The sequence below is a fragment of the Tiliqua scincoides genome, chromosome 3 (genome assembly GCF_035046505.1).
Source record: "Tiliqua scincoides isolate rTilSci1 chromosome 3, rTilSci1.hap2, whole genome shotgun sequence".
In the NCBI taxonomy this organism is placed as follows: Eukaryota; Metazoa; Chordata; class Lepidosauria; order Squamata; family Scincidae; genus Tiliqua; species Tiliqua scincoides.
This window is the reverse complement of record NC_089823.1, coordinates 24,739,632-24,757,532: the sequence shown is the minus strand read 5'-3', so window position 1 is coordinate 24,757,532 and position 17,901 is coordinate 24,739,632. Positions and strand designations below refer to the sequence as shown.

The 17,901-nt window shown below is 45.5% G+C and overlaps 1 protein-coding gene across 4 annotated transcripts in view; it reads left to right on the top strand.

Annotated features, from left to right (window-relative positions):
* Positions 1–2,912: 2,912 nt before the first annotated feature.
* ATP8A2 (ATPase phospholipid transporting 8A2) overlaps positions 2,913–17,901 on the top strand; it is a 353,936-nt gene continuing 338,947 nt past the window's right edge. For 2 of the 4 annotated variants that reach the window (XM_066618843.1, XM_066618845.1), the window contains exons 1-2: positions 3,047–3,119; positions 3,662–3,806. In XM_066618843.1, the coding sequence (XP_066474940.1) occupies positions 3,706–3,806 (101 nt within the window). In that variant the 5' untranslated portion in view covers positions 3,047–3,119; positions 3,662–3,705. Of the gene's footprint in view, positions 2,997–3,046; positions 3,120–3,661; positions 3,807–17,901 lie in introns of those variants that run through there. The other 2 variants (XM_066618841.1, XM_066618844.1) reach the window with 2 other exon arrangements.

The following is a 17,901-nucleotide window of genomic DNA, read 5'->3' as shown; positions in this document are numbered from 1 at the left end:
AGCGGCCCCTCCCCTTCTGAGCCATTCTGGTCACAACCCAAATGAAGGTTGCTTGGATGTTCATAAGAGTTGCGGGAAGCAGTGTTTCGTGTAAGCTGCGCAACTGTGCAACTGGAATTGAAGCTCTGCACAGCTTCCCTCTTGGTGCTCCAGTGCTCAGCAATAACAATGACATAATTGCCAAGCGATCTGGAGCATCATCATCATCATGTATCAACTCCATCCATCAATGGACTGAGAGAAAAACTGTATTCAGGGTCACAAGCAATAATGTTTGGGAACATTGATCCCTTACCCTGTGTCAAGCTCTGCTGGTGGCAATGGGTCTCCTTGGATCTGCATCCACTATTTATCGGATGCAGAACCGAGAAATCTTGTGTTGGGTTTTAAGGTGCTATGAGTAGGGGCACAGAATTCAGTGGCTGACTCTGCTGCCACCCCTGCCCTCTCCTGGGCCTGATCCTCTCCTCAGTCAACTCTTGCTCCACCCAGCTCGGGCCTCCCCCTGCCCCCAAAAGCCTCACCACCGGCTGGCAGAAGCACTTATCACTGGTGCTTCCTGGTGCTGAGGCCAGCTGGCGCTGGCCTCCTGGCCACCACAGAGGGTCTCTTTTACAACACCCAGTACTGGCAGTGCAAGCATTCTGCTGGTGCTTGGCCCAATAGAATTGGGCCAGTAGAGCCACCTCTCATGCAGCACAATGTGCTTTCATCAGAAAACAATACAGCAAAACAAGACAACAACGGGGCATGCATGAAAGTTTGGCATGACCAAGGAGCTGTTTGGATGATGACCAGAGTATCTTGCTGGATTTCCATGAAAACAATAATTGTAGAGTTAAATGTTTCATAGGCTTAACATGGACCCATTGACCAATGTGTGGTCATTCCCACCTTCTTTCATATTGAAAGCCAGCAGGGGCATACGTCTTTTTGATTCAGGTCCCGGCTCAGTGGCAGCGCACACACATTTGGTGATATAAAGCAGCATCATATGTGATGTAGAGTGAGTTCTTTAAATGGGATGTTTCTGCACCAGAGCAAACTGTCTATATGTGAAACCATTGCCACATGGACAATCAGAATGTTTGTCCACCGCTTGTCCATTCTTCTAAGGCAAGACAGACAGCAGTACTTCAGAGAGTCGGAGACAGTCTGGTAGAGCTAGCATCATCCATGTTGCTCAGACTTCCTTCATCCCACTTTCATCTCTAATCAAACACATTTTACAGATCTTTGAAGTGGAGGTGTAACTAGGGTGGAGCCTCAGAGGCACTTGGCCCAGGTGCTATGGGGGGGCACAATGTGTGAGGCAGACACTTCCAGGTTCTCCCTTTAGGAGGAGGCACTGGCAGCTTTGTGCCCCCATTCCTTCTCCTCCCAAAGGGGAGCCTCCCAAGGAAACTGGGGCACAAAGCCACCAGCACCTCCACCTCCAAGAAGGACCCAGAAGTGACATTACAATGTCATGTGACATCATTGCCCTGGGTGCTGAGGCTTCTAGTTATGCCTCTGCTTTGAAGCACTACAAAGACTGGCTGCTATTCTTAGCGATGGCTTTTTCCGGTTCCATTTTGGGTCTGCCTGCCTGTATTGTGATTTCTGTATCAATTTTCAGAAAATGATTTTTTAGGGCAACCACTGGGAGCATCAAAGTACGTTGAGTTCTTGCAACAACCCTGGAAATTAAATCAGAGCCCAATCCTATGCCTGTCTACTCAGAAGTAAGTCCCAGTGCTTACTCCTAGGCAAGGGTGTATAGGAGTGCAGCCTCAGGGTCCAATCCTATCCAACTTTCCAGCACCAATGCTGCTGCAATGTAGCCTTGAGGGAAGGAAACAAATGGTCCCTTACCTGAAGGAGACCTGCATGTTTGCCCCACCACCACCGGAGGCAGCATGTGACCCACTGGCACAGCTGCATCAGTGCTGGAAAGTTGGATATGATTGGGCCCTCAGTGTCCAGTCCTGTTACAGACTGGAGGTCAAGACAGTGGCCTGCCTGGGACCTCTGGCGAACTCATGGAGGAGAGATTTGAAGCAGGGCCTTCCTTACACTTGTGGCCACCAGCCGTCAGCTAGACCTGGAGAAGCACAGAGTCAACAGATGCTTGATCTAACCTTTTGGGGCAGCCAGTGAGAGCAGCACTCAGATGCTGGGCATTCTCACCTGCAGATCAACAGGTGACAGCCCTTCCTCATGCTACACCAGCCATTTTCAACCACTGTGCTGTGGCACACTGGTGTGCCACAGGAATTTGGGGGAAGGTAATTTATTAATAGGGCCAATGGGAGATGAGCCCCTTGAGATGCAAAAGGTGGAAAATCACTGTGCTACACTGTTGCCTCTCTATTTCTGCCCAGCACACAGGTGTACACATTTGTGTACATGCAGCATTGGGCAGAACTTCTTATACATTAGAGCAGGAAATTAACTGTGGGCAAATCCTGCTGCCCCCTTGACAAAGTCAGATGTTTGTCCCTGCACTCTGGGCTACCCCAAGGTAGTTCCTCGGGTCCCTTCCCCCCCCCCCCAATTATGCACCTGTGAAGTGGTGTAGCTAGAGGGGGTGCAAAGCACTAAGTTTTGCAGGGAGCCTCACCGAGGTGTGCAAAGTTTTAAGTTTTGCAGGGGGGTCTCCCCACTCCGCACGAAGTGCTAAGTTTTGCGGAGAGCCTCACCGCGGCTTGTAAGCGGCTTCTTGCCCCCCCCCCCCCGAATAGCTGCGAAGGGGAGGAGAAGAAGCCCCTTGCACGCTGCGGTGAGACTCCCTGTCAAAACTTAGCGCTTTGCCCCCCCTCTGGCTACGCCACCGCCCCAGCCATTGGCTCAGCGAGCCATTCAGGAGGAGGCGCCCAGAGGCTCGGTCTACGGGCTGCCGCTTCCCCCTCCCACCTCCAGTCTCCCGGACGCTGGCGCTGGTTCCCCCCTGCTGGGACCCGGGCGCATCCCTCCAGCACGTGGACTGCCTCCCCATCAACACCACCCGCCGCCCTGTAAGCCGATCGATAAGGGGGTGGACCCTCCGCCTGCCTGCCTGCCTGCCTGCCCACGATGGGGCTGGAGGGAGCGGCTGCCTTTTGTTGCCCTGACTTTGATTGTTGTTGATCAGTCGCCTGGTGAGAGCTGCGCCCGGCTCGGTGCTCGCGCTGGGGGCTGGGAGGCTGCTGCCGCCGCCGGGCTCCACCTTCCCCCCCGGGCCACCGGCGAGGAGCGGAGCTGCTGCTGCTGCTGGGGGCGGGCGCGGCTGGGTGGCTGGGGAGAGATGCTTGGAGGCAGCCGGGCTTGTGCTGCGCCCTGCCCCGCTCGCTTCTCCCTGCCTGCTTAGGCTACGATCCAAGCTGCACTTCCCTGGGAGTAAGCTCCATTGACTCTAATGGCTTACTTCTGAGTAGACATGCATAGGCTGGGGTTCTGAGGCTGCAATCCTGTCCACGCTTTCCTAGGAGTAAGCCCCACTGACTCTAATGGGACTTACTTCTGAGTAGACATGCATAGGCTGGGGTTCTGAGGCTGCAATCCTATCCACGCTTTCCTGGGCGTTTGGCTCCATTGACTCTAATGGGACTTACTTCTGAGTAGACATGCACAGGCTTGGGCTCAGCTGCTAGTGACTGACTGCTCCCATCCTTTCTTTCTCTTCTCTTGCTCGGCCTGGCAGGACCCATTTGCTCCCCTTCGGGCTACAAGAAGGCAGACGATGAGATGTCCGGGGCCACGTCCTCTGCGGACCATGAAGAGGCGGCAGCCCGCACCATTTACTTGAACCAGCCCCAGCAGACCAAGTTCCGCGACAACCGGGTCAGGTAAGTGTCCCACAAAGAGGAGGAGGGGGCAGCCTGAGTGGGAAGACTGTGCAAGAGCACCCCCAGCTACAAGTGAATGCTCTGGATTTATTCAAAGTAGTTAAGGATTGCAAGAGGGGACCAAATCACCCTAAATCCTCATCACTGTTCGTAGTCTTTGATTAGTCTCTGGAACTCCTTGCCACGGGATGTGGAGATGGCACCTGGCCTAGAGGCCTTTAAAAAGGGATTGCACAGATTTCTGGAAAAGCTCATCACAGGTTACAAGCCATGATTTTAGAAGTCGGCTACCACAGAATGCCAGGTGCAAGGAAGTGGCAACCAGGATGCAGGTTCCTGTTGTTGTTGTTGTCACTGCCAAGATGGCTGGTTTGGTTTTGCTCCTTATTAGCTTTGGCTCATGATGAATTCCTGAGCAGCAGAAGTCCAAGGCCTAAGGAGCAATGCTAGGCAAGGACCTGGCATCCTTCTTCAGAGCAGAGCAGAGCAGCAAAGAAAGGAAGGGAAGGTCAGCAGCAGGTGATGGATAATGGGCTCTTATTTGCAGGAGAATAGTGTGAGAGTCAGTAACAGGTGGGGCACAATGGTGAGAGATCAGTTTCCAGTGATTGTACAGTGTTCTCTCAGCAAGACAATTATGAGAGCTAATAACAGACGGAGCTGTTGGCAGCTCCCATAATGAGAAGCAGTGGGAGGGATACACTGAGACTGATTTTGGTCTCTTGATGGATTACATGAAATATTATGTTGGTGCAACATGTGAGTCCTTCCCTCTGCCAAAACATATGAAGTGGATTTATAGTGAATTAGTTCATTGGGCCATCTAGCATGGCATTACCTAGGAGCTGCTCACCAGGCTTCATTTGCAACCCTGGAAATACCAAGATTTGAATCTGGAACCATCTGCATATAAAGCATGTGCTTTACCTCTTTGCCATTGAAATGAAATTGGACAGATTTGTGGTGGGAAGGTCCATCACATGGCAAATCGTGATGACTGTATGCAACCTCTGGGTTTTAGAGGTAGCCTGTCTCTGAAATGCCTGATGACATTTCAGGAAATGTCAACAGGATACACGTATCTTGTTGTCTGTGTGCTCCCTGAGGCACCTGATGGGCCACTGTGAAATAGAGGAAGCTGAACAGGATGTGACCTTGGCCTGATCCAGCAGGGCTCTGGTATTCATGTACTTTACCACTGAGCTGCAGTCCCATCTTGCTCCCTTGCCATGGTGTAATGTGGGAAAGGCCTGCTTCCAAAATTTGATACACGTTACTAAGACTATGTTCCCAAGTAAGCTTTGCACCATCTGCATCCGAACCCAAGTTCAACACATAATTTCTAGAAGGTTGCCACACTTCAAGATTGTCCGGAAGTCATACCTCTTCCCTGCAAGTTCATGCCCATAATCCCAGTTGTGTGAAAGCTGATGTTACCCTGTGGGGAAGGAAAAGTCCTTTATGTGTGTTGCAAAGAATGCGTTTGCTTAATTATTAATGAATGGATGAGTTCCAGGGATGAGTCCTGGCTTTCAAAATAAATTATGTAGTGAAGATGCTAAAATCTGCCTCAAATTCAGGTTTGCAAGTCTGTTTTGATGTCTTAACACAACATTATGTATAGAAATCTGTTGTAAGGGTTTTGCTGCAACATGAAAGTGCTCTTTTAACCATGTTTTAAATAATTAAAAAAATCCTTCCCGTGAAGTCATTAGTAGGAACTATGTTTTGAAAGGGCTAGAACTGTGAATTCATCATTTACAAGCTTCCCCATCTTGCCATTGTTTCAGTGATACTTTCTTTTATAATTTGGAGAAAGAAACTACAACATGGTGAAACTGTGTTTTCAGTAGCAAGTCTTAAAAATCCAGTCAAGAAAATTTTGGTCATGAGGTATGCTCTCTGTTTTAGTTGACAGCATTTATAACCCTAATAAATAATGAGGGGCTGGTCAGCAAGTTGCTTGTGTTTTGATACAATCGTTGCATCCATTAAAAGAGATCAGCAACAATTTGATAAAGTGCCCCAAAGTACCTTATTTTGTAGAATTCTGCAAGGAAGGTTGAAAGCTGAGCGATTGCTCTTTGGCACAGAGTAAGGCAGCTTAAGTATTGGACTGTGTTTGTGAAAAGTGATGGGGAGAGAAGGTCTAAGGAGAGTCTCAAAGGCATGGATCAGATCCAGAGAGTGATGCCATCTGAATGAATTATGAGAATGGGGCTGAGCATTGGAGAGGAACATGCTGAATTTTTTAATTGTATAGACCATGATTCCTCTCCAGCAGACTTCCTATGACTTGGTTCCTGATGTTTGCTTCTCTGTTGAGAACAAGTTTATTGACTCACTTTTACTCCTGTATCTTATAGCACTGCCCCACCTGCATGACATCTGAAACAGCAGCCTATTGCTTTCCACATATTTTTGTTATTAATCTGTCTGAAAATAGCTCCAGTGTATATTCTGCTCTCTCAAACAGAAAGAAAAAAAATACACTTAAGTAATGTCTTAAGTAATTACTTAAGTAATGAACATTGTAGTTCAATTTTAATTCTACAAAACTCTTTGAAAATGCATGCTCCTGTAAGGGTTTATGAAGTACTACCTTGAATTATTGAGGGTAAAATATATAGAAATTGTGGAAAAAATATACAAATCTGAAAAAAAACTCCTGCTATTGCCTGTGCTGATTCATTTTCCTTTTATTTTTCCATGACACTAAACTCTGTGAGCAGAATCCATTCAAATTGGATTGAGTTCCATTAGTTTGGTGGAAGGTGGGTTAAGTGTGTGCTTAACTCTCTCACATTGAAACCAACAGAATTGTTCTTAATGTTTCTAACTCCTTTTGTTATACAGTGTGATCTGCACACCTTATCTGATTTATCCTCAGAGCATCCCTGTGAGGCAGGCTGGATGAATTATATGTCTTAAGTTAGTAAGGGGCATTCAAGGCGACCAGCAGTGGTTCAAAATGGGGTCTTCTGGCTTGATGCCGCATGTCTGCGCTTCTTTCCTTTTCCTTTTTCTCTACAAAACCGAATGGCCAGTTGGGAAAGATCTTGTATTCAAACATTGTGCTCACCTTTCTAAAAGTTGAAGTCACATAAGCCAACTTAAAAGGAACATAAGAGGACTGAATAAATTCTCAGCATGGTTAAGGCTTGAAGAGAGCTGAAGCATCCAAGATCCTATGTACTCATCATTCCAGCTCTTGCAAAGCAGGAAAGAGTAACCAGGTGCCCAGAGCCTGTGAAAAGTCAAGGAGACATAGGAAGAATTTCCAGCGCCCGTTTTCCCAGGGCAGGTTAGGGTGTTACGTTACAGCCCGCAAAAGTTTTCTTCCAGCTTATGCCTCTCAAGTGCTATTACCATGTTGCAACATACCAGCAGATTGAAAAGGAAAGGAGCAAATTATTTAGCAGGAAATTTGTCAGGCTGGATTTGGTCCAGGAACCTAATGTTGCCTACTTCTGCTCTGTGAATCTCAGTGAATTGCCTAAACTCTCCCCTCTCAATTGCAGTTCAAAATCAGAGATGGGGTCAAATTGAGGACATGTGGTACAGGGCATTGCAGTGACTGGAAGTAAGAAAAGTATGATGCTGTTACTATATTACTTTGGCCAAAGGGTTTGGCTAACAAAGCTTTTTACCTGCACACCTGGACAACCTTAAAAAATGATATCATTCTAATGTTGGCCTCAGCAGGAGGCTTTGCAAGGGGGAGAAAAGGAGGAGGAGTTAAAATAATAAAAATATTCTGGGGAAATGTTTATTTCTGAAGAGCATCTTTCTGTTTTTACCAAGTAAAATCAAATCATGCTTTGGCTCTTTTTGCTGCTTTGTTTGTATTTAAGAAGTTTACTGGCACCAGAGACACTGAGATGGAACACACATCTCTTATTCAGAGGCGTCCTGGGAGCTACAAAATGAATACAGTCATGTTGGCAACCTTCAGTCTCGAAAGACTATGGTATCGCGCTCTGAATGGTGGTTCTGGAACAGCGTCTAGTGTGGCTGAAAAGGCCAATTTGGGAGTGACAATCCCTTCCACACCGGGAGCAAGTGCAGTCTGTCCCTGGTCTGTCTCCCTGGCTATGGGCCTTCCTTCTTTGCCTCTTTGCCTTGGCCAAGTGTCTCTTCAAACTGGGAAAGGCCATGCTGCACAGCCTGCCTCCAAGCGGGCCGCTCAGAGGCCAGGGTTTCCCACCTGTTGAGGTCCACTCCTAAGGCCTTCAGATCCCTCTTGCAGATGTCCTTGTATCGCAGCTGTGGTCTACCTGTAGGGCGCTTTCCTTGCACGAGTTCTCCATAGAGGAGATCCTTTGGGATCCGGCCATCGCCCATTATCACGACATGACCGAGCCAATGCAGGTGTCTCTGTTTCAGCAGTGCATACATGCTAGGGATTCCAGCACGTTCCAGGACTGTGTTGTTTGGAACTTTGTAATGCCAGGTGATGCCGAGAATGCGTCGGAGGCAGCACATGTGGCCATACAACATATTCAGACTGTTTGAAAGTGTGGGGGTAGAGGAGGGGAAAAATGAATGCTGCAAGTGAAATTGTACAGTTTTATAACCAAATTATAATGTTAAGGACTCTTTGCAAATTTGGGTAATGACCTATTGTTGAGGTCAAATAATGAACAAATATTGGAAACTGTAGCTGATTCTGCTAGATAGTTTAGAGGCAAAAGAGTAAGAAGCTTTCTAGTGACTTCGAGTCATTCACCCTCTTGCAGGCTATCTCAGGACTGTTGTGAGCATGAAGTTAAAGAACCCCATGAATGCCACCTGGAGTTCTTTTGAAGAAAAGTATTAATAATAATATAACAAATACTGAAGCATAGTTTACTTTTAAAGCCCAATTAATAGAATGAATGATATAAGGGTTATGCTATTTTGGGAACAGGATGCATGATAGGCTGTGTGGTTGTTCATGGCCAACCAGACATGTGAAGGTTGTTCTCTGGGCCAGGATCATGGCCGAATCGGCCTCTACCAATCTTCCTCAAGCAAGCTGAAATGTTGTGACTTGGATGGTCCAAATTTACCCTTCCACCAGTGGACAGTCTTTTCCATTCATAGAAATGCTGTTAATGATCCAGTGAAGGAGTATTTCATGAGAAAAGTGACCCAAAATTCAAAGAAGTTCTTCAGTGAGAAATAGGCCTACTAAGCCAGTGGTTCCCAAACTGTGCGCGGTGGTGCCTGAAGGTGCCATGGGATGTCCCCAGCATCCTGTTCTTCCTCCTCTCCTGGGTACTGCCATCTTGGACTGCTCAAGAATCGCATGAGATATAGTGTGATCCAAGATGACGGTGTCCGGGAGAGCTGGGAAGAAGAGGTCACTGCAAAAGAAGGGTACCATGAGCATGGTAAGTTTGGGAACTGCTGATCTAGGGTATGACAGTTTCTTCCAGGTAACTAGGAAAGAAAGCTTTGCAAAAAGTGGTTCTCCCCCCCCCCCCCACTTTTTAACATTGGTATGGATGAGCAGGTATTGTGTTGCATCAGAACTGCCCCTTTGCTTCAGTCATATGCAGCAGTGCATAGGATCCAGCTATGGAATATTTTTTTAAGAAAAAGAAAGTTCCAAACATTCTGCTGAAAAATTGACAGCTGAAAGAACAAGGCATTTTTTTGGTGTGAATACCATGTTTGTTGTGGAACATTCCTGTATTCACCAGGGCTGTGGATTTGGTACACAAAGACTTCTGACCCAAACCAAAATTTCCTCTGGCTCTACAGCCTGTAAGAATTGGAGTTGGAAGCAATTTTGGGTGGGGTTGGGAGGTCATGTGTACCGACTTCACAGCCCTGGTGAATACAAGAATGTTTTATGAATTGATGCTTGGGCAAATCTGAGATTAGCAATATTGTTAATATTCTGTTAATTTCAAGCCCAGAGGCTGAATATGAAACTTAGTTAAAAGCCAACACAAAGTCACAGAGTTGTACAAAATGTAAACAAAGCAAAAAAACTCTGGAAGGTATAATTCCTCTCCAAGAAATCTTACCTATTGAACAAAGTATATAAAAGTGGGGAAATGGGGAAAACTAATAAAAAGATCAGTCTGCTCCATATCCAGAATTGCCAAGATGAGACATAGTTGTAAGCAGGAGGTATCCATGTCACCGAGAGCAGACAGAAAGGAACCCATTTGGAAATGTATTGTGTTCCAAGCTTTTCAAGAAGACTGAGAACCTCTTGCTTTTAGTTTCATTTAAGTATTTGCCCTGTTAGCAGCTGTCTGGTCAGAGAGTCTCCAGCTGGAAATGTTAATAACCTCAATTCTGACAGAGCAACGCACTCAGGAGAGTAGGGTTCTTTATTGTCTTTCTTGATTCTATCTTGTGTGTGGTCATTGAGCAGTTGGACATGACCTGCTCTACCATTAGGTGGATAACATGAGCCGCTTCAGGCAGCAGCAGCAGAATTCTGGATACTAATGAAGAATAGCAAATTGCTGGTCATTAGTGGCCTGATCCTCAAAGGTCTACAGCAGCATATCTTTTGATCCACTGCCATAGACCCCATTGCAGTGATGTGGAAATTGCTGGTAGTGCCTCACACACGCCAAACTCACTCAGATGCTCCAGTGGCCCATGTAAGGTGGCAGAGGGAGCAGCTCTTGGGTTTGGGGCAGGGAGGTGTGAGCTCAGGGAGCAGGCTTGAGGGAGTGGATCTTGGCAGCAAAAGCACATGCCAGATCCTATTCCCAGTTTTCCAACCTGCCCCAGCCATTCCTTTGGATTTACACCAGTTACATAGCTGCATGGGTCCAAGGAGACCCATAAGTGGCCAGCTGCAACTGCGTGCTAAAGGTGGTGGAGATAGGATTGGGTTGTTAGTTTACTGTCATATCTTTATCACCACAATAGGGACACCATTTGAATTTTCTGGTTGAGGTACAGAAATCGCCACTGCTGTATCCTGTGGGGCCAGGGAAGGTGCTGAAGGTCTCCTTAAGGGTAAGGGAACATCGGTTCCCTTACTCAGTGTCAAGGGCTATTGGCCCTAATGGGTCAACTTGGATCTGCACCAGTCCTTGAGCTGTAGTGGGTGGCTCAGCTCGGGACAGGGCCTAGGATTCTGCCACCGTCCCTGCCCCCCTCCTGGGCCCAATCTGTCCTCCGGTCCTTCCTCCCTCCGCCCAGTTTTTCTCCTGCCTTCCTCATAAGAACATAAGAACAGCCCCACTGGATCAGGCCATAGGCCCATCTAGTCCAGCTTCCTGTATCTCACAGCGGCCCACCAAATGCCCCAGGGAGCACACCAGATAACAAGATAACACCTCCCACGCTCCCTCCACTCTGAAAGGCCTCCCCACTGAGTGGTGGGGAAACTTATTGCCCAGCACTTCAGCAATGCATCTCTCCAGCACTGAGGCCCAGCTCCTACTGACACTGTCCTCTCTACCGGTGCAGTGGGCTCACCACTGGTGCCTTATGGCACTCTAAAAAAGGCCAGCACTGGTGGTGGGGTTGGAGCATCAGTGCTGGGCAGCACAGGATCAGGTTGTCCAGGTCACTGTGGCTTCTCTGTAGAATGCAATATGTTGTCCTCTTGTTGGGTGATCAGCTAATTTACTATCATAAAATATACAGTAAGCCTCTCAGTGTGTGGCTTTTCAGTATAACCTCATCCTCCAATCAATCAAGTGTTTTGGAACATTGATGTACCGGGAAGCTAGCACTAGCCTGACATTTATACCAACTTGAGGCAATAATTTTTCAGAGCAAGTGGAAAATATAGTAATAAAATGTGCCAATGTACTGTAGTATAAGAGCATGAGGTCAAAATGTTTGAGCTGAGGACTGTGTCTGATCCTTACTACAGGAGGGAACATATGTCTGAACACCAGATGTTGGAAACAAACAATTAAGGGGAAGCTTTGTGTGTCCCATTTTACAGTTAGTAGATAAGGAAGGTTTGGAGTTTCAAAGAGATTGCTTGGCAGAGACCTTCAGAAAACTAGTGAGGCATGAATGCATTTTTTTAAATAGTCAAGATATTGCTTCCCTCAAGAAGGACGTTGAACTCAGAACGTGTGTGTGTTGGATTCTTTTTTTTGTAAACAATAAATACTTTCATACTTCTGTTGGATTGATCTATTTATGGAAGTTCTTTTGTACAGTATACCATTGCACTGTTCCTCCAAGGACAAGGATATGTGTTTTTATACCATTATATATGCTGGCGAACTATAAGTGCCTTGTAAATATTAATAGATCAGAAATGATGCCTACTAATAGGCTAGCTTGTTATGATGCAAAATGTTCCAGTTGTGGGGAGGAGAGTGGCTATAGTTATGTGTTATTGGAGCAGAAAGGGACACTTGAGCAGCTTAAGTTGCATAGCTCTTCAATACCTCTCATGACCTTATTTGTAAACTACTTTTGACAGCAAATCAATGCTTGTGATTGCATATAATTGCTTGTATGCCAATAGTTTTTGGTGTGCAGCAGTGTGATACCATTGCACCTGTACCAACAGGAGGCAGTAAGGCTAGGTTGATAGTAGTAGGGGGATAAGTTGTTCTCTTTCTTTTTCCTATCCTCAAGTAATGCATTCTCTTTGGTTAGCCGCAGTGCAATTCTCAGGCCTTGCTTTGTTCTGTGCTCTCTCTTCCTCCTGAAGAACGGACTTGCAGCTAGGCAGCCTTCTTGCAAGAGCCACCCTCTCTAACAAAGATGTATTTTCTTTAAATAAAGTCACCCTTGACTTTTAACACGAGTCTCAGGCAAAACGTTTTGAATCTGGACTTTCCTGCATAATGTGCCTTTTGGTGCTTTATCTCTGCCAACGTAATTGAGGATTATGGTAGGATTGTTAGCCCACCCAGAACAGCAGACAACACTACAGATATGTCTCCCAAAACTACCATCACCAGATAAGGCAGAGTGGTTTTCTATAAATAGAGGTGCACTTTTTTGTGATAATGAATTAAAGACACATAACACCATTTCTGCGGTGTTGAAAACAACAACACCCTGAAATCTGCAGAAAGAAAGGGCTGGATGGGGGGTGCATGGATAATGACTGTGGCTGCATCTGCTGACACTATACCACCTATATCACCTACCTAGTACACTTTTAAAGTGATTATACATTATAAAAATGCACCCTTGGAATAAAAACTCATGACACTGCTTTCTGCACTTTTCCTCCTTGGGAAGAAATTTGAAATCTGTGAAAAAAGCAAAAAAGTAAAAATGTTTAAGAACACCTCTATCTATCAAGCTATTGCACAGCATACAATTGTGTAGGGGGCATGGCATGGGCAAGACTTAAGGCTAACTTATCAAAAGAGATGTTTGTACCAGCCTAAAACATTTTGGCACAACCCAGTATACTTGATGACTTTCTAATGGGAAAGTCCATGGGAAACTGGCAGCCCAACAGGTTGGGGTTATTCCATGCTGAGCTGACAAGTCTCCTGTACATGTACTGGTAGAAACCACACTATGTACGATCACAGCTCTGTTTGTTATTGGCAGGCTGTGTATATGTTGTGATACTGTGCAGAAAAAATGTAGGCTTTAAAATTTTTTACAGTGGATGTAAAATTCAGCTGTCTGAAAATCTCACCTTTTTTTTTTTTTTAAATCAGGTCCTAGACCTTCAGAGAGATGCTAGAAAATTTACAGATAATGCCTGCTAAAATGAAGAAGAGGTGACTGTTAGATTTGCAATGGTTGTGACTGAAGTGTTAGTGTTCTGCATGAAGAATAGAAAAACGAGGAAAAAAAAACATTGCAAAAAAGAAGTAAAAATTGCAAAATGGGAAAAACCATGCAAATATCTCAATTTTTAAATAATTTTATAGGTGGCAGAATTCATCCTTTTTTTGGCACAGAATTAGATTGCCTGGGCACAGAATTTCAGTGATTTTAATGAGTAGTACACACTGCCCTTTTGGTAGGATTGGGCTGTCTGTGTACATGTACGTTTTTGTTAAATATCATTTTTTTAAAATTGTATTTTAATTCTAGATTGTCTAGATCAGTGATTCTCAAACTTTTTAGCACTGGGACCCACTTTTTAGAATGATAGTCTGTCAGGACCCACCGGAAGTGATGTCATTAACCTGGAAATGGTGTTGTGGCCAGGAGTGAGATCATCAGGGAATTTTTTAATAACCCACATACAAGCAAATCAAATCAATTAAGTAAGCAAATTTAAAGTTTAAAATAAGTATAAGTTAAATATTTAAAATAAAGAACCCTCCTAACCCTGCCAAGCTGCTGCTGATCTGTTTAAAAAACATTACCCGAACACCCAAAGGCTGAAATCTTATCCACACTGATCCAGGAATAAGCCCCATTGACTCTCCTTGTTAAAAGCATATACACTGCAGCCTGTTAAAAGTACAGATCTATAACATTTCCCCAAATGCAGTCATATATCATGGTTCCATCTGGTTTAATATATTAAAAATAAAATGCACATTTAAATGAATGGGGACTCACATGAAATTGGGTCTTGTCCCACAGCTTGAGAAACACTGATCTAGATTATCTTGAATTGGAAAAGAAAAATTGTTTAATAAAATTCATTTTTAAAAATATGTAATAATAAAGGTACCACTGTACCTGTTGAAATGTTATTCTTTTGGAATTCTAAATTATGTGCTTTTAGTTTAGGAAGACAATTTTATTCCATTGCAGTTTTTATTATTATTATTATTATTATTATTATTATTATTATTATTATTAACAGTATTTATATACCGCTTTTCAACTAAAGTTCACAAAGCGGTTTACAGAGAAAAAAATCAAATAACTAATGGCTCCCTGTCCCAAAAGGGCTCACAATCTAAAAAGATGCAAAAGAACACCAGCAGACAGCCACTAAAAAAGACACTGCTGGGTTGAGGTGGGCCAATTACTCTCCCTTTGCTAAAAAGAGGAGCACCCACTTGAAAGAGTGCCTCTTACCCAGTTAGCAGGGGTAAAGTCTTATATAGGGGAAAAGGGGTTAAGTTAGCAAGGTTATAGTTAAAGTCTTGCCTTTGCAAAAGCTGGAAAGGAAGACTGTCCTCACGGAGCTTTTCTGAATTTTCCTTTCTTTACAAAGCACCCTTTGTCAAAAGATTAGTTTTTAAGTGGTGTGCTTTTTACCAAAGAAAGGTGCAAGCTAAGAGGATTGTAAACTCACAAGATCTGGCTGAGGACCAGATCAGCCCAACAAGACATAACATGTTTTCTTCTTCAAGTGTCCTGTTGGTCCCTGTTGGTCCCTGTTGGTCCTGCTGGACCTCTTAGCGGCTTTCGATGCCATCGACCATGGTATCCTTCTGGGCCGATTGGCCGAGATGGGAGCTGGAGGCACTGTTTTGCGGTGGTTCCGCTCCTACTTGGTCCCAGATGGTGGTGCTGGGGGATGCCTGTTCGACACCCTGGCCCTTGAGATGCGGGGTGCCACAGGGCTCAATTCTGTCCCCCATGCTATTTAACATCTACATGAAACTGCTGGGAGAGGTCATCCGGGGGTTTGGAGTGGGGTGCCATCAATATGCCGATGACACCCAGCTCTATCTCTCCTTTCCTCCAGACTCCAGGGTGGCGGTTGAGGGCCTGGAGCACTGTCTGGAGGCAGTGAGGATCTGGATGGGGGCTAACAAGCTGAAATTAAATCCGGATAAGACAGAGGCTCTCCTGGTTCGGAAATCCTCGATGCAGGTGCTGGACTATCGGCTTGCGCTGAATGGGGTTGCACTCCCTCTGAAGGAGCAGGTCCGCAGCTTGGGGGTCCACCTGGACTCGCAGCTGCTCCTGGATTCCCAGGTGGCAGCTGTGGCTAGGGGGGCCTTTGCTCAGCTTCGGCTGGTGCGCCAGCTGCGGCCATACTTGGATCATGCAGACCTGGCCACGGTGATCCATGCCTCTGTGACATCAAGATTAGATTACTGTAACGCGCTCTATGTGGGGCTGCCCTTGAAGACGGTTCGGAAACTGCAACTAGTGCAGAATGCGGCGGCCTGTGTGGTTACTGGAGGTAGGCGGTTCGACTCTGTCAGTCCGCTTCTCCAGCAGCTGCATTGGCTGCCCATTCGTTTCCGGGCCCAATTCAAGGTGCTGGTATTGACCTTTAAAGCCCTATACTGCTCTGGACCAGGGTATCTCAGAGATCGCCTGCTCCTGTACAATCCGGCTCGTCCTCTTAGGTCATCAGAGAAGGCCTTTTTACAAGTGCCGCCGCATAGGGAGGTACGTGGGGCGGCTGCAAGAAATAGGGCCTTCTCAGTAGTGGCACCAACGCTATGGAACTCCCTTCCCCCTGACTTAAGAATGGCTCCTTCTCTTGAGAACTTTCGGCGAGGCCTGAAGACCCTTCTGTTTAAACAGGCCTTCTGAGTTCTCGGCCTTTTAACATCTTTTTAACATCTTTTAATATTTTTTACAGGCCTGATTCTTTTATGACTTGCTGCTGCTCTATGCTCTTTTTACCTATTTTTTACTCTGACTGCTGTTTTTTATGATGTGTTAATATGTTTTTATTTGTTTTTAAATTATGTTTCTATATGTTGTAAGCTGCCTTGAGTCCCTTTGGGGAGAAAGGCGGGATAAAAATAAAGTTATTATTATTATTAAGTGTCCTGCTAAATGCATTCCTTTGACAGTAGTAGCTTATATTACCAATGGAAACAGAACAGGTGGACTGGATTGGTTGGGCCACATAAACAAATACAGGAAGGTGACAATTGTGGGATCACAGTGTCTGTTTTGCTATTTATTATTTATCATCATTACATATCAAGGTGCACAGACTACAACAGGTGAGAGGACAGGTCCATCCCTGAGGGGTTTATAAAGTAAAAATGGACACACGGGAGACAGCAGAGGAGAGGGAAGTGAGTGGTGGTAAGTAAACTAGGGAAGAATACGTGATACATGTACGGAACACAAGGCCAAACCATACATTACGCTGAATACATAATGTGGCCTCTTGTTTTGTGTGTTTGTTTTATAAATAGCTTGAATGTAGGGAGGTTAAAACATGACAAAAACTGAGGGTGGTGAGAGGCTTTAGTTCTTGCTCCTTCTGTGGTTCTGATCCTAATCGCCCCACACAATGTTAATTTTATTCAATTGAAATCTCATAGACTTTATGCCAATAAAGGTGGAATGAATGAGTGAATGAAAAATCTCATAGAAGGTTTTCCTACCAGTAAAAATAATGGGGAAGGGGGCTACGAATGGGATCTGAACAAAATATTAAAACTTCTGTACCCTACCATGTATCATGTCCCCCCATGCAGTGGCATAGGTGGAGGGGGTGCAAAGCACTAAATTTTGCAGGGAGCCTCTGCAGTGTGCAAGTGGCCCCTCCTCCACTTTGGAGCCATTCTGGATGGGGGGAGCAAAATGGAGGTGAATACCACCATTTTGCTCCCCCCACCTGGAATGACTTCAAAGGGGAGGGGGAGGGACTGCTTGCATGCTGTGGTGAGGCTCCCTGTAAAACTTAGTGCTTTGCACCCCCTCAAGCTACACTACTGCCCCCATAATTTTCTCCGTAAATCACTTTGTGAACTTTTTGTTGAAAAGCAGTATATAAATATTGTTAATAATAATAATAATACACTCACTAAACAAATATAATCTAATTTTTACACCACCCTATTTTTAAGGAGCTCAGGGTAGTATTTATGGTTCCTTCCCTCCCCGCAATAACCCTGTCAGGTAGGTGAGGATGAGAGATAGTGACTGGCCCAAGGTCACGCAGGAAGCTTCATGGTTGAGCAGGGATTTGAAACTGGTTCTTCTGAGTCTTAGTCCAACTCCAGAATGTGCCTGTGTCATCTCATTTTGCTTGCCTAAGTGGAAGCCCTTCTCCTACAGTACAACCTCGGGTCAGGCCTCCTGGTAGTTCAGGCCTTAAACCACCTTCTGCGAAACCATCTCCACTGAGGCCAGTCCCATTGGCTCGGTCATGTCGTGAGAATGGATGATGGCTGGATCCCAAAGGATCTCCTCTATGGAGAACTCGTGCAAGGAAAGCGCCCTACAGGTAGACCACAGCTGCGATACAAGGACATCTGCAAGAGGGATCTGAAGGCCTTAGGAGTGGACCTCGACAGGTGGGAAA